Source organism: Macaca mulatta, chromosome 7 (assembly GCF_049350105.2).
Source record: "Macaca mulatta isolate MMU2019108-1 chromosome 7, T2T-MMU8v2.0, whole genome shotgun sequence".
In the NCBI taxonomy this organism is placed as follows: domain Eukaryota; kingdom Metazoa; phylum Chordata; class Mammalia; order Primates; family Cercopithecidae; genus Macaca; species Macaca mulatta.
Genome location: NC_133412.1, coordinates 74,842,106 through 74,870,105, shown reverse-complemented (window position 1 = coordinate 74,870,105; position 28,000 = coordinate 74,842,106). Strand labels below are relative to the sequence as shown.

The following is a 28,000-nucleotide window of genomic DNA, read 5'->3' as shown; positions in this document are numbered from 1 at the left end:
CTCCCCACGTGTTGAATGAGAGTCAATGGTATGAATCTTGAATGACCCAGGACCGTGCAAGCAGGAGATGAGGAATTGTGTGTGTGGTAGGTGATGGGGAGGAACAGAGTGGTAAAGCATTACCACAGCTACCAACCATGCCAGAGAAAAGCGCTTTAAGTGGCAGAAAACCTTAACTGGAGTCCCAGCTTCATAGGAGCATCCTCAGTCCCAAGCTGTCTCGATTTATTCATCTGTATAGTAGGGATAAATAGGGACTAACATGGTTAAACAGCTGCCCTCGGCCCTAAGTGAAAATACTTTATAAACCGGCGTGGCAGCTCATGCCTATAATCCCAGCACTTTGGGAGGCCCAGGAGTTCAAAACCAGCCTGGTGCAACATAGACCTCGTCTCCATTAAAAACAAAAGAAGGGCCGGGCGCGGGGTCTCACGCCTGTAATTCCAGCACTTTGGGAGGCCAAGGCGGGTGGGTCACGAGGTCAGGAGCTCAAGACCAGCCCGGCCAAAACAGTGCAACCCCATCTCTACTAAAAACACAAAAGCCGGGAGTGGTGGCGGGCGCCTTGTAATCCCAGCTACTCAAGAGGCTGAGGCAGAGAATTGCTTGAACCCGGGAGGCGGAGGTTGCAGTGAGCCGAGATCGCGCCACTGCACTCTAGCCTGGGCGACAGAGCAAGACTCCGTCTCAAAAAATAAAAAACAAAACAAAACAAAAAACTTTGTAAAGAGCCCTCTCGCTCATTACCACCAGGGCCGCGCAGGGCGAGAGGTCTCCACTTCCCCTGGAAGGCAGGACCCAGAACCCCCCCAGGTGCTCGAGTTGTGGCTGCGGTTCGCGACTCCGCCCCACTTATCCGGCTTGTAGAAAAGTCCCACCTGTCATTAATGATTCGTCTGAAACGAATAGGCGCCTGAGGTATCCTCACATTTTATTGGTTAATGTTGCTGTTTGTCTTCGGGCGGCGGCCTCTGAGAAATGTAGTTCCGGAGAACACGGAGTCTTTCCGCTTCCGCTGCTCAGTGGTTATCCCACTAGCCGTGTTTAGGGCCCGGACTCGGGCTTCTAGTGTCGTGTGGGAACGTTGCGTCCCCGCGGAGATCATGTCACGGGGGCCGAATCGTCCGTATTCTTAGGGCCTCGGCGGGCGGGAGTAGCTCTCACCTCGGGCCTGGGCCTCGAGCCAGGGTCCGGCGGCCTCCAGCCCTGGCCCCGAGTCCCCGCAATCTGACCCGAAGGCAGGATACGCCCCTTGTGCTGGTGGCGCCCTATTCCCGCTGCCCGCTGAGCCTGGAGGGACGACGCTGGCCCGTAGCCGCCGAGGCGCCCCTGGCCGCGGGGCCCGCGTTTGCCCCGTAAAGATTGCAGAGAAAGTCGCCCGCGGAGCAGAGTAACCTTCCAGTGTAAGTCACCCAGTCTGCAGTCGAAGGATTGAGCCACTGTTCATTTTCCTGCCTTAAACCAGCTACGTGACCTTGAACAAGTCCCTTGAGGTCTCTAAGCCATGATTGCCTCAGCTCTTAAGGGAGTTCAAGCCAGAGTATCTCTTAACTCTCCAACTCTACCATCCCGTGAGTCTATTTTTATCCTTTCTCTTAAAGCTTGCAACCTTAACCAGGGTAAATGTCCCTGTCTGGGCTAGAATTAGGATGCCAGCGCTGAGAAATCCTGAACGGTGCGCCCAAGGCTGAGAATCCAGCCGGAGGCGAGGGTAGTTGAGCGGTTGGAGTATTTGAATCTCTGACATTTAGAGACGGCTCCACCCCGAAGCTGTTCTTCAAGGTGCGACTACCTGTGTGAGTCTGACTGGTACTAGACATTTGCTATGCAACACCCTGTAGTTCTGAAGACCACTGGCTTGGGAGGGTGGGCAGTTTATTGTCGCATATATAATCTCCGTCAGCCCACTCACATTCGTCAGTGGATAATTGGCGTTTTCTCAGCTTTAAATTAATTGCTATGCAAACACAGCTTCAAGCTCCTCTACTTTTCAACCAGATCACTAGCCCTTGACTCCTCTTATCAAACTTGGGGAACTGCCACCCCACCAGTGACTCCACAGGCACCAGGGCATGCAGCAGGGCGGGGACAGGAAGGCTCTCTTCTTCACCTCAAGCCTGCTGGGCTAACACTTGAGATTTTTCCTAGAGTTCACTTTGTAATGTATGTCTCTTGACTCTAGAATTTCAAGAGAAGTTCCATTTAGTGGCTTCCAAGTGGGAGTTCTGAGATGGTTTCCCAGTGAGGTGATAGAAGATGTTTGAGCTTCAGAGTGCAGTTGCAAGGCTCTTCTCTGACCTGAACAATGGCTGTAGCTGTGGACCAACAAATCCAGACTCCTTCAGTACAAGATCTCCAAACAGTTAAACTGGAAGAAGATTCCCACTGGGAGCAGGAAATTTCCCTTCAAGGGAATTACTCTGGACCGGAGACATCCTGCCAGAGCTTTTGGCATTTCCATTACCAAGAAGCATCAGGACCCCGAGAGGCCCTCCTCCAGCTCCGGAAGCTCTGTTGTCAGTGGCTAAGGCTAGAGAAGTGTACAAAAGAGCAGATCCTGGAGTTGCTGGTCCTAGAACAGTTCCTGACTGTCCTTCCCCAGGAGATCCAGATCTGGGTCCCACAGCAGCATCCAGAGAGTGGAGAGGAGGCAGTGGCCCTGGTGAAAGACTTGCAGAAAGAACCTGGAAGACAGAGGCTGGAGGTGAAATATAAAAACATAGTTCTGAGCAGTTAAAATAGAGGTATGTGAGAGGCAGAGCTGCCTTGGGTTGCTAGCAGTGTGGGCGATGTGTAGTACTTCACTATTTGTGTTAAACTGGAATTTACTTATTTCGTGGTCATGGTAGCTGCAACTTTCCTTCCAAGTTGAGGCTGACTCTTCAGAGAATGCACAACACTGGCTGCTCTGAGTGTCCGTCCCTGCCATTAAATAAGAAAATTGCTTAAAATGGCATGAGCCTCACTCTGATCAGGGAGGAGCACTTATGACAGGGGTCTCTTTTTGGAGAACAGCTCTCATTCTGCAGCAGCCAGCTAGAGGCAAGCGGCTTCAGTGGCCTTTATCGACATTATTGAGCCTATTGCAAAACACCTGAATTATCCTATGTTTTTTTGCCTAGGGGTTGGCAAGGCAGGTAGGAGCAGTCCCCAGAGAGCTGGGTGGCCAGGATGCGGTGGTCCATGGCTTTATCTCCATAAAGCCTTCCACATGTCTACCCTCTTTACTGCTGTTGCAGGCTTTTGCATAAGAGTGGCTTTTTCCTCTGCTTTTTTTTTTTTTTTTTTGGAGATGGAGTCTCACTCTGTCACCCAGGCTGGAGTGCAGTGGTGTGATCTCGGGTCACTGCAACCTCCACCTCCTGGGTTCACACCATTCTCCTGCCACAGCCTCCCAAGTAGTTGGGACTACAGGCGCCCACCACCACTCCCAGCTAATTTTTGTATTTTTGTAGAGACAGGGTTTCACCATATTGGCTAGGCTGGCCTCAAACTCCTGACCTTGTGATCCACCCGCCTTGGCCTCCCAAAGTGTTGGGATTACAGGCATGAGCCACTACGCCCAGCCTTTCCTCTGCTTTTTTATGTTTGGGATGTTTAAGTTTTAGTCCCTACAGAATTTTGACCACTTCCACCCCTTGAGGAGGGACAGGATGTGCTCTCAAAGGAGAAGGAGCCCTCAGGATCAGTACTGAGTTCTCTAAACATCCGTCCGAAGCAAGCACAGACAGAACTGCCTGTTTCAGGCAATAGTGAAGAAGTTCACAGCCAGAACCAGAGGAACAGTTGAAGCACAGCCCCAAAGTAGAACTCCAGCCTGTCCACAAGGGTGGTAAGAAAGTAGCAGTGTTGGCCCACGTGCGCCACACTCCCTGATCGCAGCGGGGCCATGGTGTGTACGTGCAGAATGCGTGGAGCGAGCTGCGCTTGCTTGCCCTGCACTCCTCCACAGCCTGGGCCGGACCGCCTGGGACGCTGAGGCGGCCGAGGGGACCGGTCTTGCGCACCCCAGGCCCGCGCGCCCAAGTCCAGGTTGCGGTTCGCCGCACAGGCCGCGTTCTCTCAACCCACGGTGGCGATGAGGCGCTGAGGCGGCCGCCGGCGCTGCGCGGGAGCCTAGGACTCGGAAGCGGCTGGGCCGAGAGCGCTGGGTGCCGGCCTCCCTGAGCCAAGGGTAGCAGGTACATGGCGCAGTAACGGCCCTTATCTCTCTCCCCGCTCCCCAGCCTCGGACGAGGCCGTCGGGCCGCCACCTCTTCTGCTCAGCTGCCTTCGCCATGGCCAATGACAGCTGCGGGCCCGCGAGCCGAGTGAGACTGGCAGTACTGCGAGCTGTGGGGGAAGATGGAGAACCTGCTGCTCTACAGCCGCCCTTCCTACTGCTGCAAGGAGCACCAGCCTCAGGACTGGAAGAAGTACAAGTTAGTGTGCCAGGGCAGCGAGGGTGTCCTCGGTCACGGAGGCAAAGCCTAGTTTGCTGACATTGAACCCAACTTTGATAGACTGCTGTTTTTCTGGTCTGACCGTCGCAACCCTCATGAAGTACAACAAGGTACGCAATAACTGGTATTTTGATGCACATGAGAAAGCACGAGCTAAAGTAAAATATCTAACAGGTGAAAAAGGTGTGAGTGTTGAACTCAATAAACCTTCAGATTCAGTCAGTAAAGACGTCTTATAGAGCCTTTGATCCAGCAATATCCCACTTCACCTACAATAATTGTTGACGCTATTTGTTAATTTGTGAATACGAATAAATGGGATAAAGAAAAATAGACAACCAGTTCGCATTTTAATAAGGAAACAAACAACTTTGTGTGTTGCATCAAACAGAAGGTTTTGACTGCTGTGGCTTTGTACTGCATGATCAACTTAGGATCTGTGATTGCTTACAGGAAGAAGATAGGCTACTAATTGAAAATGTTTTTACCTCTGGATATGAAATAAGTGCCCTGCGTACAATTTTTTTCATTCTTATATTTTGCCAGATCTGTTACCTAGCTGAGTTAATTTCATCTCTCCTTTTTTTTTATATCAAGTTCGAATTGGGATCATTTTTCTATGATTAGGTATAATTTATCAAAACTGAATTGAGAAAAAAATTACAGTATTCCTCAAAATAACATCGATCTATTTTTGTAAACCTCTTTGTACTATTAAATTTTGCCCTAAAAGACCTCTTAATAATGATTGTTGCCAGTGACTGATTATTAATTTTATTTTACTTAAAATAAGGAGCACTTTAATTACACCTGAAAAATCAGATTGTTTTGTAGTCCTTTCTATCTTACACTAATTTGAACTCTTAAAGATTACTGCTTGTTTTTTTTTTTTTTTTGAGACAGAGCCTTGCTCTGTCGCCCAGGCTGGAGTGCAGTGGCGGGATCTCAGCTCACTGCAAGCTCCGCCTCCCCGGTTTACGCCATTCTCCTGCCTCAGCCTCCCGAGTAGCTGGGACTACAGGCGCCCGCCACCTCGCCCGGCTACTTTTTTGTATTTTTTTTTCAGTAGAGACAGGGGTTTCACCGTGTTAGCCAGGATGGCCTGGATCTCCTGACCTCGTGATCCGCCCGTCTCGGCCTCAAAGTGCTGGGATTACAGGCTTGAGCCACCGCGCTCGGCCTACTGCTTGTTTTGACTTTGTCAGTAATGAAACCCAATTGTAAAACGGTCACCATTTACTACCAATAACTTTTAGTTAATGTCTTACAAGGAAAAAGACACAATAAGAAGAGGTAATTTTTTTTTTTTTTTTTTTTTTTTTTTTTTCAGAGTCTTGCTCTGTTACCCAGGCTGGAGTGCAGTGGTGCATTCTTGGCTCACTACAGCCCCTGCCTCCCAGGTTCAAGCAATCCTCCCACCTCAGCCTCACAACTAGCTGGGACTGTAGGCACACACCACCATGCCTGGCTAATTTTTGTATTTTTAGTAGAGATTGGGTTTCGCCATGTTGCCTAGGCTGGGGTTTAAGTTAAATTTTTTTAAAAACTAAAGTGACTGGCACTAAGTGAACTTGAGATTATCCTCAGCTTCAGGTTCCTAAGATAAGGGCTTTCTTAAGCTTTCAGATAATGTATCCTCTAGGTGTAGACAATAATGCCCCATTACTAAGTCTTTTCCTTTGCTTCTCCTTAAATTGATTATACTTCCAAATTTGCTGTTATGTTTTTTCCTAATACTGTGATTTATTTGATCTACAGACAAGAACCTCGTCTCTACTTAAGAGCATCAAGGGGAGATTATGTACACATTGAAACCGAAGTGTGTTGTTACCAACTTAATGTGCAGTAACTCCTCAGATATCTGTTAAGGCATTTCCCAGATGTGATGCCAGCCTTCTTACCTGTACTGAAAGATGTTTAGCTTAGAAGAAAAAAAAAGTCCAAAATCAGATTAAAAAAAAAAGAAGTAGTAGCAGCGTGGGGAGGAAGGAAGTACCCTTCTGTGGGGAGGGCATAGAAGTACTCTCTGAGTGCAGAAAGTGGGGTAGAAGGTACAGCTCCCTTCTACTTGGAAGATTGGTATGTGGAGCTCAGGCTGACTGCATGAATCTCTGAGATCCTAAATGGGCACCTCCAAAGTGAAGAAGGACCTCGGTTGGCATGTTTTGTAAAACAACATAGGGGAGCCTGTGGCACATTTCCTTATGTGAGTCAGAGATTACTGGCCCCAGTAGGTTACAGTTGGAGACAGATTTTAGGTCTGGTTGGTGGGAAGGGCAAAGGGTAGGGTTAAACTAAGGTGCAGTAATCCTTAAAACAGTTCAGTGTCCCCAAACCAATTTAGATGACTCAGGTGTTTATCAAAACTGAAAAACAAGGCCAGTTGTGGTGGCTCGTGCTTGTAATTCCAGTACTTTGGAAGCCGAGGTGGATGGATTGCTTGAGCCCAGGAGTTCGAGATGAACCTGGGCAATATGGTGAAACTCTGTCTGCTCTGAAAATACAAAAAAAAAAAAAAAAAAAAATTAGCTGGGCATGGTGGCAGGCACCTGTAGTCCCAGCTACTCAGGAAGGCTGAAGTGGGAGGATCACCTGAGCCTAGGAGGTTGAGGCCAAGATCGTGCCACTGCACTCCAGCCTGGGTGACAAAGGGAGGCCCTGTCTCAAAAAAAAAACACAAAAAACAAAAAACCTGAAAAACAAAATCATAAAACCCTGACAGTCAGTACCTAGATGGATATGGAGAGGAAGACCTAAAACTTCCATCTTAGAAATGTTTCATTTTGGTTTTTCACCAACCTTCCTTTGATAGGACAAAGCAGATACTAAGAGGAGGAGGAAAGGCTGTTCTGTGTCTGAACCCAGTTGGGCTAGTCCCCAATAGGAGCCGAGAGCCATGTACTCTAATGCCTCCTTTTTCTTCCCCCAGCTGAAGTGTGTTGTTACCATTGATCTTCTGGCTCTGAGAATTCCTGCAGAGAAGAGCAGGGTGGTGAGGAGATAGTGAGCAACTCCCAGGTGAGTCAGCCATTTCTCTTATACAGGTCACCTTTTCTCTCTCTTTTTTTTTTAAATAGAAATATAACTCTTGAGGCACAGCTCAGTTTTCTCCTTTTGGGAAAACTATTAAGTCATTTGTCTTTACGGATTATATATTTTTAAATTTTTCTCTATATTTTTAATTATACTTTTAAGTTTTGGGGTACATGTGCAGAACGTGCAGGTTTGTTACGTAGGTATATACGTGTCATGGTGGTTTGCTGCACCCATCAACCCATCGTCTACATTAGGTATTTCTTGTAATGCTCTCCCTCCCCTAGCCCCCAACCCCCTTCAGGTCACCTTTTACTACCAGAGTGGGGCTCCTGCAACCAACTAAAGCCGCTCAGAAATTCCGAAAGAATTTTACCCAGCAGGGAGGCCCAGAAATTTAAAATTTAGGCTCCAAAATTTCATCAGCCTGCAAAAGTTTGCCCAAATCTCCTTACCCATATGAGGCCAGTGCCACGGCTGTGGTAATGAGGGATTACATTAAAATTATTCTTTTCTTTGACCCTGAAATCATCAGATTCTAGTGATGTGCTTGTTTGCCTTAAAGATACTCGTTACTTCATTCTGTGTCGGGATATTGCTCACATGGCATGCAGTATTGTGTAGTGGAGGAAAAAAAACAAAAACCAAAAGCTTCAGAGTCCAACAGCCTCGAGTTGAATTCCCAGGCACACCCTGGACTCGCTCTGTAACTCTGGGCAAGTCTGAGAAGCTTCTGGCTCAGTGTATAGGTGTTTAATAAATGTCAGCTTGTTTCTTTTCTCTCTCTCCTCCTGCCCCCTTTATTGCATTTAAGAGCTAAAATAATCACTGTTTCGTTTCTTCTGTTTTGTCACTTGCCCTGATTGAGGCATTAGAGAGGCATTTTGTTCCGAGGCCATGTGTTTGAGAGGGAGTGTTATGTTTCCTCAGGAGTTAGCCACACCTGGTGATTCGGCTGTATATATCTCCTAGGAGCATGGAGGGATCCAGAATCTGGACAGAAGAACCACCTAGAAATAACTCGGCAGAATTCTGAAAATGAGGTCACGCTGGGTAAGAATGCCTTTTTTTTTTTTTTTTTCCATAGTCAAAGTTAGCTATCGAGTTTCTGTACTCCAGACCTTTTTCAGGTTGAATTTTTTTTTCTTTTCCCCTATGTCTGTTCTTATTTATTTTTTTTAAACTTTTATTTCAGTAGTTTTTGGGGAACAAGTGATGTTTGGGTACGTGGAAAAGTTCAATGGTGACTTCTGAGATTTTGGTGTACCCATCACCCAAGGGTAGTCTTTTTTATCCATCAAGTCTGTACCCAATGTGTAGTCTTTTTTTTTTTCTTTTTGTTTGAGACTGAGTCTCACTCCATCACCCAGGCTGGAGTGGAGTGGTACAATCTTGGCTCACTGCAATGTCTGCCTCCCGGGTTCAAGTGATTCTCCTGCTTCAGCCTCCCGAGTAGCTGGGATTACAGAGATGTGCCACCACGCCCAGCTAATTTTTGTATTTTTTTTTAGTAGAGATGGGGTTTCACCATGTTGGCCAGGCTGGTCTTGAACTCCTGATCTGCCTGCCTCAGCCTCTCAAAGTGCGGGGATTACAGGCCTGAGCCACCGCAGGGCCCCAATGTGCAGTCTTTTATCCCTCAGTCTGTACCCAGTGTGTAGTCTTTTATCCCTCACCCCCTTGCTCCCACCCTTTCCCCCTGGGTTGAATGTTTCAAATCTATTTTTTCCTCAAATCTTATTCAAAAGAAAGCCAATACCATAGTCAGTTTCACCAAGGATGAGTTTCTTGACCCAGAAAGGAAAGCTCATTTTAGGGAGATGGTCAGTTTAGGTATGTGTCTGAATTTTATTTAAGATAGGTGAACACAGATACATAGTTGTGCATTTGGGCCTGAATTTTTTTTCTAATTGTTCTTTTCACTGAGCTTTCCCAAGAACCCCCTCAGACTTTAAAAAAAAAATTACTATCAGCTGGGCCGGTGGTTCATGCCTGTAATCCCAGCACTTTGGGAGGCTGAGGCAGGCGGATCACCTAAGATCAGGAGTTCAAGACCAGCCTGGCCAACATGGTGAAACCCTGTCTCTACTAAAAATACAAAAATTAGCCAGGCATGACATCGCGTACCTGTAATCCCAGCTACTCGAGAGGCTGAGGCTGGAGAATCGCTTGAATCCAGGAGACGGAGGTTGCAGTGAGCCGAGATTGTGCATTGCACCCCAGCTTGGGTGTCACAGCGAGACTCTATCTCAAAAAAAAAAAAAATTACTCTCTCTTCTCCCTGGCACATAAAATGGTTGGAATTAGATTTACCAAACCATTACATCTCCCTTTTGTGTGCCTGCAAACAGATTTTCCAATCCATAGGCCCAAAATGAACTCCCACATGGAGTAGGAGGAAAACCCACAGAGTCTAGATCTTCACATTCTGGAGAAACCCATCACATCTCCCTTTTGTGTGCCTGCAAACAGATTTTCCAATCCATAGGCCCAAAGTGAACTCCCACATGGAGTAGGAGGAAAACCCGCAGAGTCTAGATCTTCACATTCTGGAGAAAAGGAGAATGTGAAAGACTGCTCAGTGGCTGGGGTGAGAGTCAAGTCTGGCCAGGTGCTAATCTGGAGAAAGCCAAGACCTGGAGCTAGCTGGAGTGGCAGGTCCTGGAGGATGAGAAGGTGGCAAAAGTGCACTGGGAATACAAGGAAACCAAGGTTTTTCTGGGAATTCTCAGAGGCCTGGATCCATGAAAAACTCCGCATCAGCCATTGAAACCACCAGGTGTACCAGATTATGGCTGAGCAGCTACAAGAGCATGGCTTCATGTGAACCCTGGAGCAATGTTGCTATCGGTTCAAAAACCTCCTGACCAACTACTGCAAAGCCAGGAGCACCTACACACCAGGCACCAGTGCCTTCTATGATGAGATGGATGCCCTGATGAGTGGCACTTGGTAACACCTTTGCTGCCTTAGAGGTGGTAGGAGGCTGTCTTCAGGATTGAGAGGATTCCAAAGGGAACCAGGGCATAGCACTAGAAAATGTGGTGGGATGGTAATGAAGTAGTGGAGTCTCAAGAAGAATCTTGGAGCCTTGGTCCCCAGGCCTTGAGGTAGAATCCCAGTGGCAACTCTCCCCCACAGTGGACCTCAGAGCAGTGGGAGCAGTGCAGTCCTGTGGGAAGCATTCAGGCTCAGAATCAGATGTGATTATTGTCCTGGCTCTGCTATGACTAATTTAGGTCTGGAATGGCCTCATTTGGGGAAAAATTGGTGGCAACTTTAAGGGAATACTGTTTCTATCCTGTCCTCAAATATTGCTTGACTCAACCCTCTACTGAACCAGTAGTCCAGGGTGGCTCACAAAGACCACTTTGAGGCTCTTGCTCTGCCTATAGCCAAGGAGTCTCCCTTCCTGCCTTTAGTAACAACATTACAGGAACAGAGGAGAGAAAGGTAGGAGTTAAAAGTTCCAGTCATTTGTTTCCATCTAAAGTGCCCTATAAGCCAGGCATGGTGGCGCATGCCTGTAGTCCCAGCTGCTCGGGAGGCTGGGGCAGGAGAATCACTTGAGCCCGGGAGTTGGAGGCTGCAGTGAGCTGTGATCATGCCACTGCATTCCAGCCTGGGCAACAGAGTGAGACCCAGACTCAGTTGAAAAATAATAATGTTATTATTAAAATAATTTAAAATAAAGTGTTCCATAGATGTGAACACTGCATAGATTATATACAACAGTCTGCCATTTAAAAGGCTTGTTGTTCTTGGGCAACCTCGTTAAACACCCTTAGCCTCCATTTTCTCATCTGGACAGTGGACATATGATGGTTTCTACCTCCTTGGGCTATTATGAGGATCCTGACACAGTATTAGCACTCGGCAAATGTTAGTTTTCATTATTATCATTATAATTATGATGATGTCCCCTCCTGCTTTTCCTTGAACAGGACTTCCAGTTCCCCAGCCAGATGGGGTCACAAGGCTGCAGAAAAGTGAAGAGCTTTGGAATGAAGTTCTCCAGGACTTCAAGGAGATTCAGAAAACATCCAGCGCAGGTGGGAAATGAGTAGGAGCTAGCATTCCACCAACAAAGTCAGCCCTGGGATTCTAAACTCGGACAAGCCAGCACTGGGCAAGGGCTGAGAGGGGAACCAGGTGCTCAGTGCTCCCAGTTTACTATTCTGTGGTGTGGAAAGCACAGGAGTAGGGAAAAGAACAGAGAAGCAGGTGGCACCCAGGAAAGCCTGTTCCCCTAAGTTTGAACTTTAGTTACCTTGAAAAAAGGTATAACTGAATTGTGAGTGTTTATGATTTTATCTTTAAATTTCTGTTTCTTTTTTTTTTTTGAGACGGAGTCCCAGGCTGGAGTGCAGTGGCACAATCTTGGTTCACTGCAGCCTTTACCTCCCAGGTTCAAGCAATTCTCCTGCCTCACCCTCCCGAGTAGCGGGGATTATAGGCGCGCCACCACCATGCCTGTCTAATTTTTGTATTTTTAGTAGAGACAGGGTTTCACCATGTTGGCCAGGCTGGTCTTGCACTACTAACCTCAGGTGATCCACCCGCCTTGGCCCCCACAAAGTGCTGGGATTACAGGTCTGAGCCACTGTGCCTGATCTATCTTTAAATTTCTATTTGAATTTATTTAGGTTTTTTTAATAAAAATCTTTTTCTTTTTCTTTTCTGTTTTTTAGAGACAGGGGCTCACCATGTTGCCCAGGCTGATCTCGAACTCCTCCTGGACTCAAGCCATCCTCCCACCGCAGCCTCCCAAAGTACTGGGATTACAGACATGAACCACCATGCTTGACCTGAATTTTAACTACAATTAATTATCACTTAGCCTGGTTAATAGAAAAAATAAACATGGAAAACCCCAAATTAAAACTAGAGTCAACCTTAGATTATTAGAGGGATGAATTTCTCATCCTTAAGATGACCTTCCCCTCCCTGGTGGGGCTGTCATTTTGTTGGAATTTAAGGGATCTGATAAATCTGGGTACTTTGAATGTGGGAAAGGCTTCAGTGATCATTCTAACCTTACAGCACACTAGAGAATCCACATTGGGAAGAAGCCCTACAAATGTGGAGAGTGCTGGAAGAGCTTTACCCAGAGCTCAAGCCTCATTACACACCAGAGAATCCATACAGAAGAGAAACCTCGTAAGTGTAGTGAGTGTGGAAAAAGTTTCATCAGTAGCTCACACCTCAGTGTACACTGGCGAATGCACACTGGTGAGAAACCCTTCCAGTGCCCAGAGTGTGCAAAAAAGTTCAGAAAGAGCTCCACCCCCACCAGCCATCAAAGGATCCACACAGGAGAGAAACCCTATCTGGAATGTGGGAAAGGTTTCAGTGACCACTCAAACCTCATTACCCACCTATGAATTCACACTGGAGACCCTGTAAATGCGGGGAATGTGGGAAAAGCTTTAATCAGAGCTCAAGTCTCATTATACAGCAGCAAATTCACACAGGAGAAAACCCCTGGCTGGGCGCGGTGGCTCCCACCTGTAATCCCAGCACTTCGGGAGGCCAAGGTGGGTGAACTGCAAGGTCAGGAGATTAACACCATTCTGACCAACATGGTGAAACCCCGTCTCTACCAAAAATACAAAAATTAGCCGGACATGGTGGTGTGTGCCTGTAATTACAGCTACTTGGGAGGCTGAGGCAGGAGAATTGCTTGAACCAGGAAGTCGTAGGTTACAGTGAGCCGAGATCGTACCACTGCATCCCAACCTGGTGACAGAGCAAGACTCCATCTCAAGAAAGAAAAGAAAAGAAAAAAGCCCCTATGAATGTAGTGAATGTGGGAGGTGATTCAACAATAGTTCACATTTTAGTGCACATCAGAGAACCCACATGGGAGACTCTAAATGTTCCCTAAATGTAGAAGAAATGTTTTTAAAGCATTGAGGCTGAAAACAGTAGGAAATCTATCCCAAGAAAGGGTTTGTCTTGCCCTTGATTCTCTACCACATCACTCACATGAGATAAAGAGAAAATTAAGATTTCAGTCTGACAGACTTTTCTCTCTCTCACTAAACACTCACCTGGCTTATGAAATAGCAGTCAGGGTTTTCTTATTTGTGCTGTTGAGACAAGTCAGTTTCCAGAGTCTTCAGAGACTACTTCTGAATTTGATTATGTCACCATCTCAGTGAGTCTTCACTGTGATTCTGTGCCTTAACTTTCAGTTTGGCAATGGGGTGAGATTCTTGTCTCCGAGACCCTCCCTCAAGGACAGAGGCGGCTCTGCACTACTGCACTGATGATGTTAATGATGGTTGGGTCAGCTGTGGGCTATTCTAAGCACCTGGCAGCTAGACATGGGTTTATTAACTAAAGGAAATCATAAAGGTCTATTGTTCTCTGAGAGGACTGGGGCTCAGAACATGTCTACATTTCCCCAAATGCCTTTTCTTAGGATTGACTTGGCATCAATTGAGAGGAAAGCATTCTATATACTTAATCCTTTGGAGGAAGGGAAAGGAGAATAATAGTTCCAACACTAGAGGTTGGCTTTTTAACCATAACTTACTCCTCCTCTCAATGTATTGGATTGAACCTTACAAGATTGCTGTTTTGGTCTACAAAACCAGCAATTTTACAATTCAGTCTAAGTAGAATTTGTGTGGCAGGATTGCTTTAAATGCGCAACAGCGCTTGCAGTAGAGCCTTACAGCTCATACTGTATCCTAAAAATGTGAGACTGGGTCTAGAAGGTTGTGAGCCAGAATAATGAAGTACAAAAAGCCTTTTCTGTATATGTCCAGAGCAGTAACTAGGAACCGTGGCATTAAGAAGTGTCCTAGTTGGAGAGCTTACCTCTCTATCACCTTCTTCAAGCGCACTAGTTCCTGTCTATGCTCAGGTGTCCTCAGGGCTGGGGTCTCCAGATCCTGGGGAAGAGTCTACGTGTAGGCCAACGGGTTCCTGTGGATTTGAGCCTCTCTCTAAGAGCCGAACAGAGACCCTGGAAGGACTCATGTACAGAACAAATGGGATTTAGAAATAAATGGAATACAGTTTCTACCTCTGAAAATGGTTCTTTTCGTGTGTTTAAACTTTTTTCCCACAACTTTCTAGAATTGCAAAACAAAGCACAATTTACACATACTATGAGTATACCAATTAGATTCATGAAATAATCTGATTAAGTCATGAGTCGTGTTTTTGGAAAAGAGCTTACTCAAATATCTGTCAAAAGTCACTGATGGGCTGTGGCATGACATTCTTTTTTTCTTTAAGAATTACCTTTGGCCGGGCACGGTGGCTCACACCTGTTATCCTAGCACTTTGGGAGGCCAAGGTGGGTGGATTGCCTGAGCTCAAGAGTTTGAGACCAGCCTGGGCAACACGGTGAAACCCTGTCTCTACTAAAATACAAAAGAAATTAGCTGGGTGTGGCAGCATGCACCTGTAGTCCCAGCTATTTGGGAGGCTAAGGCAGGAGAATTGCTTGAACCCAGGAGGTGGAGGTTGCAGTGAGCCGAGATCACGCCACTGCACGCAAGCCTGGGCGACAGAGCAAGACTCCATTTCTACAAAAAATAATAATAATAATAATAATAATAATAATAATTCAGCCACCTTAGGAAGCCTCTCATTTATGTATTTCTAGCATGTAGTTAGTGTTGCACATGGGAAGGGCTTAATAGATGCTGACAGAGTGAACAACTTATTTAACCTTATCACCTATTGTGTGTGTGTGTATGTGACAGGGTCTCACTCTGTTGCCCAGGCTGGAATACAGTGGCATGGTCACAGCTCACTGAAAACTCCACCTGCCAGGCTCAGGCAATCCTCCCACCTCAGCCTCTTGAGTAGCTGGGACTACAGGCTCACACCACCACACCCAGCTAATTTTTCTATTTTTAGTAGAGACAGGGTTTCACCATGTTACTCAGTCTGGTCTCGAACTCTTGGACTCGAGTAATCCACCTTTCTTGGCTGCCTACATTGCTGGGATTACAGGCATGAGCCACCATGCCCAGCCAATTTTTTTTTTTTTAAGGGACAGGATCTTGCTATGTTGCCCAGGCTGGTCTACTCCCCAGCTCAAGCAATCTGCCCACCTCAGCCTCCAAAAGTGCTGGGATTACAGGTATGAGCCACCATGTCCAGCACACTTTAATATTCACTATGGGCCCTCAAAAGGAAATGTTTGTGGGGCCACCAAAAGCAAATGTCCCTTGAACCTAGTCACTTGGGGGGACAAGTGTGGGAAAGTGCACCTGTGTACCCATGAGAACCACTCAAGATGAGCAGAAATCTTGTTTTGCTATTTCCTTAATTGCTACTAGGGCTGGGATTTTTTTATGTTTATTGGCCCCTCTACATTTTTTTCTTTAAAAAAATTCACAAAGCATGTTTGTTAGCTCTTTCGATTCTTCCTATGCTAGTGTGAAGACAGGGACAAAACACTGCCATTTTACACTCCTAGATGTAACAGTAGCTACTAAGTAGTTACACCATGCATTTCTTCTAACCTTCACAATATCACTACGAGGTAGTTCTTACTATCCTCATTTTACAGATAAGGAACCTGAGGCTAAGTGACGCTGGTGTACTTGCCCAAGGCCACACAGCTGGTAACAGGGACTGGCAGTCACTTGAGTCCTACATCAGTAGCCTTGCTACTACAGCAGCTCCTCCCCTTTCCTAGAGGCCTGGATGGAAAGATGCTGGTGTCAGCAGGGGGCACAAAGGTCCACCCAATCCCACACATGCAAAGAGGCATCATTTGTTGCTGATAACAAAGTCCTTGGTCTGCAGGGGTGCCAGGTGTGGGTGGTGACCAAAGGAGCAGGGTCCGTCCCGCTTCCATCTAGGAAGACGTGACCTCTGTGAGTGAAGAGAGGTTCTACTTGGCTCTGCGTTCCATTCCAAGATGTGGCATCATAGACCTGGACTGTACCATCAAAACCTGAGAATATAGAAAAGAGAGGCTTGACAATGAATCCCTAATTTTATTTTAAAATAATTTTCTTTCTTTTTTTAATAGAGATGGGGTTTCACCACGTTGACCAGGCTGGTCTTGAACTCCTGGCCTCAAACAATCCTCCCATCTCAGCCTCCCAAGGTGCTAGGATTACAGGCATGAGCCACTGCACCCAGCCCCTAAAATACTTTTAATAATTTGCTCTGTGGTACCAAAACAGGCTATTGGATGAGGAATCAAGGCACTTAAAGGCTAACCATGGGCAAGTAGCATCTGCCCTCAGTGTTGGCAGCTGATGACTCCCTGGGGCATGTAACCATGGGCATCGTTGTGCACCTGTTACGCGTGAGGCTTGAAGGCTAATTCTGGACAAGTATTACCTCTTTTAATCCTCAGAACTGTGTGACACAGATACTGTTATTTTCCCCAGGAAACTGAGGCTTAAGAGACTTCTTCAAACCTTTGCAAGTTGCCCCAGATTCCAATCCCCTACCTCTGGGTCCCTCTCAGCAGATGGCCTTGTCTCCTACTCAGTGAGGGAAACAGAAGCCTTTGGAGAGAAATACCCTCACGTCCCTGCACAATCTAGCTGCATGCACACTCATCCCATCCTGCCATCTTCCTGTTACTGAAGAGCCAGCCCCTCTACCTGAGCTTGGCTTTTCTATTCTTTCTGGATCCTGGCATTTCTAATCATCCTTTCTTGCTCTCAATGATTTTTTTCAACCCCCACCTGTCTCAACAGATCCTTCCTGTTGGCTTTTAGATACCCACATTAAGTACCCAAGCAACTAGATGCCACCAGACCAGACCCAGGAGCCTGCTGACCTAACTGGCTTACTACTTTTTTTTTTTTTTTTTGAGGCAGAGTGTTGCTCTGTCGCCAGTCTGGAGCAAAGTGGCGTGATGTCAGCTGACTGCAACCTCCGACTCCCGGGTTCAAGTGATTCCCCTGCCTCAGGCTCCCGAGTAGCTGGGACTACAGGTGTGCACCATCACACCTGGCTAATTTTTTTTATTTTAGTAGAGACAGGGTTTCACCATGTTGGCCAGGATGGTCTCGATCTCCTGACCTTGTGATCCACCTGCCTCGACCTCCCAAAGTGCTGGGATTATAGGCGTGAGCCACCGCGCCTGGCCAGCTTGCTACATTTCAAAAGGTAAGTAGGCTGAGAAGTACCCTTGAGGTCCTGTCCCTGCTTCTCTTTTTTTTTTTTTCTTTTTGGGACGGAGTCTCTCTCTGTCGCCCAGGCTGGAGTGCCGTGGCGCAATCTCAGCTCACTGCAAGCTCCGCCTCCCGGGTTCACACCATTCTCCTGCCTCAGCCTCCCGAGTAGCTGGGACTACAGGCGCCCGCCACCGTGCCCAGCTAATTTTTTGTATTTTTAGTAGAGACAGGGTTTCACCATGTTAGCCACTGTCCCCTCTTCTTTCTGACCCAGCCCTATGTCTGTCTCAGTGTCTTACTGTCTGCAGGCCCCTCCACCAACCTAAGACCTGAATTCCTGCTAGGCTAGGAAAGGCCTGCTGCCAGTGTGTGGAAGTTTAGTAGCCAGTGGGGGAAAAGGCCTGCCACTGAAGAACCTGGAGAGTTCGAATTTCTCTGTGAGCAACTTTAACTTCTGGAGTCAGGTTTATCATGTTGCTGGAGGCTCCTTCCTGAGCACGCAACAGTCCCCTGAAAGAAAGAGATCAGATAACAGACAAAATCCTGCTCGGTAGTACCTGAGATGGCCAAGCAATTCTTCAGGCTTGGGGCCCAAGTCACTCGTAGCAGCTCTGGGTCAGGGCTAGGTATGGATACTGGGCACTGGACTGAGCTCACAGGATGGCAGAGATCCCGGGGGTCAAGAAGACAAAGATGCCCATCTGAGCCAAGGCTGGCAATGCTGGGCCCAGGGCCCTGGCCCCTGCTCCCAACTTCGGCACACCATCTCTCTCCACCAGACCCAGGGCCAGGGCTGCGATTCTCCAACGGTGCCCACTTCTGGCGGGTGTCAACAAGCCCCAGCCGGCCCGAAGCACAGCAGAAGGCAAAGGTGTCTGCATCTAGGACCTGCAGGCTACTCAGCTCCTCACTGTCACTGACATCTGGAAGACCAAGAGCAAAGGAGACAAGCAGCTGAAGGCAGATGGATCTGGCAATCTGGCAGGGCTGGCTGGTCACAGGTCCCTTTCCACCAGTGCCAGGCAGAATAAATCACATCTCCCTTCCCACTCATCTTGCCATTGTCTGCTCGGCTGGTTGGGTGCTGGTCCCTGGGACTGCCTAATCCTGCCCCAGCATGGGAGCCTTTTGAGGCCAGGGCTCACCTCTTATTCACCTTGTATCCCCAACACCTGGCACACAGGGTTGAACTCAGTTTCCATAGTGGCTGAGTTGGGCTGGGGGGTGATGCCGGCTGGAGCAGCCAGCAAGGGGCAAAGTACCACAATACCTGAGGTGTACGTGGTCTTCCGGGATTCCAGATCAACGACCTGCAGACTGCGGAGTCTCACCCCATGGAGGACTCTAGGTGCCATTGAGGTGAAGACAGCCACCCTAGGCCAGAGACTCTCCTCTTTCTCATGCACACCAATGGTGCTGACAGCTTTAATGACATCTAGGGGAAAACGAAAAGAGGCTAAAATCCAGAACTTTAATGAAGGTTTGAAACATGACAGGCCAGCCAGCTGTCATCCCCTGTACATTTAGAAGGTCAAGAAAGAAAAGGAGCTGCCGGTTGGCAAGAGATGATGTTGAGACATAACCACTCTGACTCATGTTTACATTTTTGAAACCATCAGAAACATTTCAATTTCTTTATTATTTGTCTTATAAACTGTTTTTTGCAAATAGAAGATAATGCCATCTGAAAACCCAAAAAGCAATTCTGGCTTTTTATATTTTTGTGGAGAACAGGTAGAAGAAAAGGAATGAACACGCTGCTGATGTCACACCTTCAGCGACAAGTCACAGGTACAGAATTCATGAACTGATGTTATTTCTTCAAAAACGTGTTCCATGACCTCGAGTGACTTGCTAAAGCCTAGCAAGTACAGGTCACGTTACAGATGTCATTGTCTTGTAAGGTGGACAAGAAAGTCCACATCTTTTTTACACTGAATGGAACATCCTTGGCTTTGAGTCAAGTTTTGTTTTGGTTCTTTTGTTTTTTTGAGACAGAGTCTCACTCTGTTGCCCAGGCTGGAGTCCAGTGGCACAATCTCAGCTTACTGCAGCCTCCACCTCTCAGGTTCAAGCAATTCTCCTGCCTCAGCCTCCCGAGTAGCTGGAATTATAGATGTGTACCCTCATGCCCAGCTAATTTTTTTGTATTTTTAGTAGAGATGGGGTTTCGCCACGTTGCTCAGGCTGGGCTCAAACTCCTGGTCAGGCGACCCACCTACCTCGGCCTCCCAAAGTGCTGGGATTACAGGCATGAGTCACCGCACCCAGCCAAGTTTTAGTTTTTATTTGGTTGTCTCCACCCGCTAGGTTAACAGGCAGGTTCTCCTCTCTGTATTCTACATCTGAGGCTTCTCTTAATATATGCTTAATGCTGCCAAAGAGGTGAGCTCACTTGAGCAGCCTTAGCTCTGCCCTTGCCACTGCCCCTGCCTAGGGACAGTAGTTCTCTGGATGAACTCAATTCCAGGAGCAGGTTACAGGAAGCTCCATTTGGGGCTTGGATGTCATGTCGTGGTTGCTAATTCACCTTGTCTGCATTAAAGTAGATACTGCACCTGGCTCTGAGTCTACTTCTTTTTTTTTTTTTGGAGACAGAGTTTTGCTCTTGTTGCCCAGGCTGGAGTGCAGTGGCATGATCTCGGCTCACTGCAATCTCCACCTCCCGGGTTCAAGCGAATCTCCTGCCTCAGCCTCCCCAGTAGCTGGGATTACAGGTGCCCACCACCACGCCCGACTAATTTTTTTTATTTGTAATAGAAATGGGTTTCACCATGTTGTACAGGGTGGTCTTGAACTCCTGAACTCAAGTGATCCACCCAGCTCAGCTTCCCAAAGTGCTAGGATTACAGGCATGAGACTGTCCCTAGCCTGGGTCTACTTCTTAACTGGCTCAGATTAGGGGACAGGAGTGTATGAGTCACACTTTCCTAGAACCCCAAACCCCATCAAGTCAAATTCACTCACCACTGTCCTCTGCAACTTGCCACACCTGCAGATAACAACCTGGATGGCCACTAGTCACCAGCAATCTATTCAGAATAAACAGAAAATCAGTCCAGACCATGGGGAGCTTATCCACACAGGTCCCTTCCCCTCTCCAGCCCACTTAGCTTGGGACTCCACTTCCCGTATCAGGAAATCTTACTGCAAGATCATCAAGGCCAACCACCCTCACTTCACAGATAAGAGGCAGGCTCAGTCCACTTTAGGGAGACTGAGCCTAAGCTTCCATGTGTCATGATGGTAACCTAGAGAGGACACCAGTATGGGGCCAAACACAACCTGACCCAGAGACTCTTAGCCTCTCCCAACTAAGCAATTATCACCCAAGAGCAACAGAAGAGCATCCTTCTGTCCCGTTTCTATTCCCTGGAGCAACTCCGGTAGACCTATTTCTTAAAATAGTCAAAGGGTTCTGGGGGGCTATGAAGCCACAGCAGTGGTTTCTTTGTATTCTAAATCTGGGCGTATCTGTGTGCACGCACTTGTGTACTCACATGTGCCCGTGTGCTGAGGGGGTGGGAATGGAGACGAGGAGGCAGAATACCCCTCAGGCATCCCATCCTGCGTGGATGGTCTGGATCACAGAATTGACCATACCTGGTATGTGGCACGTGCTTTAGATCAAAGATAGACCTGTCTGAAAATCCTCCATGGCGCACTTTGAAATCTCTTTCTGGGAATAAGCCCTACAATACAAAGGAGTAGCCAATCAGAGCCAGTTCTTCAAATGAACATTTCAGAGGAACTCTTAAGTGAGGAGTCAGGTCCCAGCCTGGCAGGAGGCCATGGAAGCCACTCAGCTGGTGACAGGGCGTTGGTGTGCTGGTATTTGGCAATGTTGGTCTCAGCTGCCTACACATACAGCTTCCTTTTTCCTTTGCACATCCAAAACCCTTCTAGCCTTTCACTAGCCCCTTTTACTACAGCACAAGCATTATACTCCAGGCCTTCCTAGAGAAGCCAGAGAAGCTTAACAGCTTCATCAAAGAAAGCAGTGGACACATCCCCATTTCTCCCTCCATTCTCCTGCTGGAAACCAGGTGGATTCCTCTAACAATAAAAATTAACAATGACAACTTATCAGTGTTCACTGTGTCAGGCGCAGTGTTTAGGGCTTTATCACATTTAATTCTTACAACCTCCTATGATACAGGTACTATAATTATCCCTATTGTACAAATGACACAATTAAGGCACAAGGAGCTTCAGCCACTTTTCTAAGGTCATGCAGGTATTAAGTTGTGAATTTGAACCAAAGTCTCTCTAGCCCAAGTCCATACTGTTGGCCACTAGCCTCTACTATCTCCATGTAAGGAACGAGAGGCAAGGGAAAAGGAGGTGGCCATAGAAGAAACAAGGCAAACCTGGTGGTGAGCAGGCCACCTCCTTTTCCCTTGCTTCTCGTTCCTTACATGGAGATAGTAGAGGCTAGTGGCCAACAGTATGGACTTGGGCTAGAGAGACTTTGGTTCAAATTCACAACTTAATACCTCAGGAAAAATGCCAAGTTTGTAGATTGACATGGTGGCTCACGCCTATAATCCCAGCACTTTTTGAAGCTGAGGCGGCAGACTGCTTGATACCAGGAGTTCAAGTCCAGCCTGGACAACATGGCAAGTCTGTCTCTTCACAAAATTTAAAAAGTTAAAAAAGACCAGGCATGGTGGGTCATGCCTGTAATCTCAGCACTTTGGGAGGCTGAGGCAGGCGGATCACCTAAGGTTGGGAGCTCAAGACCAGCCTGGGCAACTTGGCGAAAACCCATCTCTACTAAAAATACAAAAATTAAATGGGTGTGGTGGTGCACACCTGTAGTCCCAGCTACTCAGGAGGCTGAGGCAGGAGAATAGCTTAAACTGGGGAGACGGAGGTTGCAGTGAGCTGAGATCACGCCACTGCCCTCCAGCCTGGGGTACAGAGTGACACTCTCTGTCTCAAAAAAAAGTTTAAAAAAAAAAAAAAGCCAAATTTGTACTCATAAAACCCAGAGGCTACAGAAGCTATCATCTTCCCCATCTCCAGTCAGGCTTGAGTCAGGGGTTCACCCAGACTGAGCCTCGCTGTGAGAAGTGAGCCTGACTGGAGATGGGGAAGATGATAGCTTCTGTAGCCTCTGGGTTTTATGAGTACAAATTTGGCTTTTTTTTTTTTTAAACCTTTTTTTTGAGACAGAGAGTGTCACTCTGTACCCCAGGCTGGAGGGCAGTGGCGTGATCTCAGCTCACTGCAACCTCCGTCTCCCCAGTTTAAGCTATTCTCCTGCCTCAGCCTCCTGAGTAGCTGGGACTACAGGTGTGCACCACCACACCCATTTAATTTTTGTATTTTTAGTAGAGATGGGTTTTCGCCAAGTTGCCCAGGCTGGTCTTGAGCTCCCAACCTTAGGTGATCCGCCTGCCTCAGCCTCCCAAAGTGCTGAGATTACAGGCATGACCCACCATGCCTGGTCTTTTTTAACTTTTTAAATTTTGTGAAGAGACAGACTTGCCATGTTGTCCAGGCTGGACTTGAACTCCTGGTATCAAGCAGTCTGCCGCCTCAGCTTCAAAAAGTGCTGGGATTATAGGCGTGAGCCACCATGTCAATCTACAAACTTGGCATTTTTCCTGAGCTTTCTCTCTTGAGATTCTAATTCAGTATGTTTGGGAAGTATGCTAGGAATATGCATTTTAGCCAGCACTCCTAATGGCCCTGGTAGGGTGGTCCTCAGGCTATGATAAAAACTGGGCCACATCTGCATGGGATCTAGCCTCTCCCAGGCTAAGCAGTGTTTTTCTATGTCCTTGTCTAGCCTCTCGGCCTCTTCTATTCTAAACAATTCGACCCAACTTCATACCATGGTGATGCCCTAAGATAAATTTATTTACTTATTTTTGTGAGACAGAGTGTCACTCTGTTACCTAGGCTGGAGTGCAGTGACGCCATCTCAGGTTACTGCAACCTCTGCCTCCTGGGTTTAAGGGATTCTCTGGTGCCTCAGCCACCCTTGAGTAGCTGGGATTAAAGGCATATACCACCACACCCAGCTAATTTTTTTTTTTCTTTTTTTTTTTTTGAGACAGAGTCTTGCTCTGTCACCCAGGCTGGATGCAGTGGTGTGATCTTGGCTCACTGCAACCTCCACCTCCCGGGTTCAAGCGATTCTTCTGCCTCAGCCTCCCGCGTAGCTGGGACTACAGGCATGCTACCACACCCAGCTAATTTTTGTATTATTAGTAGAGATGGGGTTTCACCACATTGGCCAGGCTGGTCTCAAACTCCTGACCTCATGATCCGCCCGCCTCAGCCTCCCAAACTGTTGGGATTACAGGCGTGAGCCATGTGCCTGGCCGAATTTTTTTTATTTTTAATAGAGATGGCGTTTCACCATGTTGGCCAGGCTGGTCTTGAACTTCTGGCCTCAAGTGATCTGCCCACCTCAGTCTCCTGCTCCCAAAGTGCTGGGATTACAGGCATGAGCCACCACGCTCGGATTGTTTCTTATTTCATTAAATAATTTAAAAACAAAACAAAACAAAAAAGGCCAGGTGCAGTGGTTCACACCTGCAATCCCAGCACTTTGGGAGGCAGGAGGATTGCTTGAGCTCAGGAGTTCGAGACCAGCCTGGGTAACCTGGCAAGATTCTGTCTCTACCAAAAAATACAAAAGCTAACCTGGTGTGGTGGCACATGCCTGTGGTCCCAACTACTTGGGATCCTGAAGTGGGAGGATGGCTTGAGCCCAGGAGGCAGACGTTGCAGTGAGCTGAGATCACGCCACTGCACTACAGCCTAGGTGACAGAGTGAGATCCTGTCTCAAAAAAAAAAAAAAAAAAAGAAATGTGGGGCCAGGAGTGATGGCTCATGCCAGTAATCCCAGCACTTTGGGAGGCCGAGGCAGGTGGATCACTTGAAGCCAGGTGTTCGAGACCAGCCTGGCCAACATTGCGAGACCTCATCTCTACAAAAAAAATTAACAATTCGCCAAGCATGGTGGTGCATGCCTGTAGTCCCAGCTACTCGGGAGGCTGAGGCGGGAGGATCACTTGAGCATGGGAGGTTGAGGCTGTAGTGAGCCAGGATCGCACCACTGCACTCCAGCCTGGGTGACAGAGCAAGCCCTTGTCTCACACAAAAAGGAATTCAGGAGCAAACACTCCAATTCCTGCCCCTACGTGGCCCTACAAGGTCATCTGCCTGTATGCCTCACTCCTCCCTTGTCCTCTGATGACTAATAGCATCCCCTGGACTCCTGATCTATCCTCATCTTCTATTCCTGGAAGCAGGAGCATGTTCCCTGTGATATTCCCTCATTTTCACCCTCTCCCTCTTCGAGGGTTACTTTCCCACAACTTGTAACTCTGCTCAAGCCTCTGTGTTTAGGAAACCTTCCCTCAGATCTGTGTTTCCAACTAGTTGCTGCTTTAGCTTCTTCCCTCCCTACATTTCCTGACTCTGCTTCCTCTTCATTTTTAGTCTTTGGGCCTAACCACCACCAGCAAAAATCCTGTAGCAGAGGTCACCAAGAGCTTCCCAATTGCCAGTCTTATGAATGAACTCTTCAATTCCTCATCTGAATGATTTTTGTTTTGTTTTGTTTTTGAGATAGAGTCTTGCTCTGCTGCCCAGGCTGGAGTGCAATGGCACGATCTCAGCTCACTACAACCTCCACCTCCCAGGTTCAAGCGATTCTCCTGCCTCAGCCTCCTGAGTAGCTGTGATTACAGGCGCAGGCCACCACACCTGGCTAATTTTTGTATTTTTAGTAGAGATGGGGTTTCACCATGTTGGTCAGGGTGGTCCCGAACTCCTGACCTTGTGATCCGCCCAACTTCGGCCTCCCAAAGTGCTGGGATTACAGGCGTGAGCCACTGTGCCTGGCCTTCAATTCCTCATCTGAATGATTTTATTGGAATTCTAGACAGCTACTAACTCTTTTCTTCTTGAGAAGTTCTCTTCTCTTGGCTTCAGAAACATTGACCTTTCCTGAGATTCCCCTACCTCAGAGGCTATTCTTTCTTAGTATTCTTTGGGGGTTCATCTTCCTGTACTCATCCTTTAAATGTGTTCCCTGAGTTTCTGTCCTCACTATATTCTCCTCACTCCTTACATACCACACATTCACTAGGTGACTTGAACCACTCTGAGCATTTCAACTGCCCTCTATATCCTTAATCACTCCCTAAATCTATTTCTGATAAAGTATAACCCACCTCTTCCTCTGATAGCCCTCTGTAAACCACGAGACATTCTACAGCATTGATCTCTGTGCATATCTGCCTCCCTCTATTAGACTAAAAGGGCAGGCCTAGCGCTTGCTGTCTTTCCAGTATCCAGGACAATACATGGTAGATAACAGGAGCACCACAAATATTTAATAAATAAATAAATGTCGACATACTCAGCATTTATATTTCAAGTTACCTTGTTTTCCTTTACAGAAAGTCTGAGTGGTAATTTCAGATGAAGAATTTCATTCTTTTTCAGGCTTTCATAGCCAGCAACAAAGACTCCTGGAAAAAGAAGCAGAGGTAGCTGTGACAAATTGTTAGAAAGATTGCAGACCATGGATAGGTCTATAAACTCCACCCAATCCCCCAAAGTAAGGATAAATTCCTTCAGTGTGCAGCCTTGTATGGAGGAATTGAGTATCTGGTTTTCTTTTTTTTTCAGACAAGGTCTCGCCGGGTCAGCCAGGCTGGAGTGCAGTGGTCTGATCACAGCTCACTGCAGCCTCAACCTCCCAGGCTCAAGTGATCCTCCCATCACAGCCTTCGGAGTAGCTGAAATTATAGGCGTGGGCCACCATGCTCGGCTAATTTTTGTAATTTTTGTAGAGACAGGGTTTCCTTGCTCAGGTTGGTCTCAAACTCCTGGAATCAAGCAGTCTGCCCGCTGCCTCAGCCTCCCGAAGTGCCCAGCCTGAAGTTTTTTTTTTTTTTTTTTAGACAGTCTCACTGTAAGCCACACTGGAATGCAGTGTCATGATCTTGGCTCACTGCAACCTCCACCTCCTGGGTTCAAGTGATTCTCCTGCCTCAGCCTCCCCAGGAGAGGCTGATGGTGCAGCCTCGCCCAGCTAATTTTTGTATTTTTAGTAGAGACGGAGTTTCACCATGTTGGCCAGACTGGTCTCGATCTCCTGACCTCAGGTGATCTGCCCACCTCGGCCTCCCAAAATGCTGGGATTACAGGCGTGAACCACTGCTCCCGGTCAAAGATCTTAATAAAAGGAATATTAGTGCTGATGGGGCATCAAATTGCTACAAGTGACTCTCAGGTGCCCAGAAGAGTGGGTTGGGTCCCTCTAGGCTTAGCTCCTGAAACCCAGCTCAGGAGTGAAATTCCCTCTCCTTCAGGGCCAAGAAGGTATACCACCTTTGTCATCAATCCATTCAAGGACTCGAGTGGCTCCTGAGAGGTCGAATGCATAGAAATCCTGGTACCTGCACAAAAGGGACATAAAATCACACGATGCACAGCACTTCACAGCTCAGATAACTCCAAGATGGCAGCCGCATGGTTCAGTGGCCCAAGCTCTGGAGTCAGGAAGACGTGGGACCGAGTTTGCTTCGCATTTTACTCCCTGTTTCTGGGACCAGGCCAGTCTGTTGATGTCCCTGAGCCTCTGTCCTCATGTGTGGACCTCCCAGGGTACCCAGATTTCCCAAGGTTGACATGAGGAATCAATGAGGTCATCTGTGTTCTGAGCTGAACTCAGAACTGAACTCCCAAGGTTGACATGAGAATCAATTAGGTCATTTGTGTTCTGAGCTGAACTCAGAGGATGGCGCAAACTAACTGGGCACTGCTTCTTCACAAGCCAGGCTCTCACTAGTAATCTCACAACACGCGCACGCAGGAAAGAGCCATTTCCTAAAGATGGGGGCCTAGGCCCAGGCGGAGTCCTCCGCCGCCGCGAGCCCCGAGGCCACAGCTGGCCCACTGTGCACCAGGATCTGCAACGTGCCTCCACCTGCACCCATCCGCCCGCCAGGCCAGATTCGGGCCCAGCTCCCGTCTCCCAACCCCGCATGATTTACAAGCGCAAGGATTCCACCAGCCAGTCATCTTCAGGATCCATGGCAACGGCCGCTTCCGGTGTCTCACTTCCGCCTCAGAGCCTTCGGGGCCGCGCGGCTCTCGCGACATGTGGGCAGGGCCTCCCGTTAAGGGCGGGGTCAAGAGGCAGAGCTGCGCCCCAGCCTGGGTGGGTTACGGGTTTTCTTTGCGAAAGCTACCGGAAAGTGACCTGAAATCGGGACTTCCCGGCTGTCAGCTCCGAGCAGGCCTTGAGGACCAAATGATCGCCCGTTTTAGGGCCGGGTGTTTGCAGCCCAAGAGAGGGGCAATCAGTGCTCCAAGGCCAGAAATAATACAGGACCGCCCGGTTAAATTCGAATTTCAGAAAAACGGTGAATAATTTT

General features: G+C 47.7%; 3 protein-coding genes and 1 long non-coding RNA gene across 9 annotated transcripts in view; 3 read left to right on the top strand and 1 right to left on the bottom strand.

The window, feature by feature from the left end:
* The window catches only part of ZSCAN2 (zinc finger and SCAN domain containing 2), a 36,952-nt gene extending 35,156 nt beyond the window's left edge, over nt 1-1,796 (top strand). For both annotated transcript variants that reach the window (XR_013395917.1, XR_013395915.1), the window contains one exon: nt 1,602-1,796. The gene's annotated coding sequence lies outside the window, so the exon portion shown is untranslated. The remainder of the gene's footprint in view (nt 1-1,601) is intronic.
* Nucleotides 1,009-20,144, top strand: LOC696312 (putative SCAN domain-containing protein SCAND2P). Of its 5 annotated transcripts, none has more exons than XR_013395922.1 (7): nt 1,009-1,571; nt 2,183-2,704; nt 4,227-4,552; nt 7,372-7,460; nt 8,448-8,528; nt 11,420-11,527; nt 19,322-20,144. XR_013395922.1 is itself a non-coding variant. In XM_028851276.2 (3 exons), exons 2-3 carry the CDS (start codon nt 2,306-2,308, stop codon nt 4,479-4,481), a joined length of 654 nt encoding a protein of 217 aa, XP_028707109.2. In that variant the 5' UTR covers nt 1,009-1,571; nt 2,183-2,305; the 3' UTR covers nt 4,482-4,773. The 5 variants fall into 5 exon arrangements, 1 of the variants encoding a protein (XP_028707109.2); XR_013395921.1 differs by lacking the exon at nt 19,322-20,144 and adding an exon at nt 12,167-14,520 and having other exon boundaries at nt 1,009-1,403; XR_013395920.1 differs by lacking the exon at nt 19,322-20,144 and adding an exon at nt 12,167-14,520.
* WDR73 (WD repeat domain 73) lies at nt 15,785-27,667 on the bottom strand. Its single transcript, XM_015142922.3, has 8 exons — nt 27,617-27,667; nt 26,952-27,019; nt 25,998-26,086; nt 21,191-21,279; nt 20,555-20,619; nt 18,858-19,022; nt 18,145-18,510; nt 15,785-16,404 (listed from the first exon to the last, which is right to left on the bottom strand). Exons 1-8 carry the CDS (start codon nt 27,655-27,657, stop codon nt 16,169-16,171), a joined length of 1,119 nt encoding a protein of 372 aa, XP_014998408.3. The 5' UTR covers nt 27,658-27,667; the 3' UTR covers nt 15,785-16,168.
* On the top strand, nt 23,623-27,664 carry LOC144330071 (uncharacterized). The gene is made up of 2 exons (XR_013395933.1): nt 23,623-23,690; nt 24,675-27,664. It is a non-coding gene; the product is annotated as an uncharacterized LOC144330071 (long non-coding RNA).
* Nucleotides 27,668-28,000: the final 333 nt, after the last annotated feature.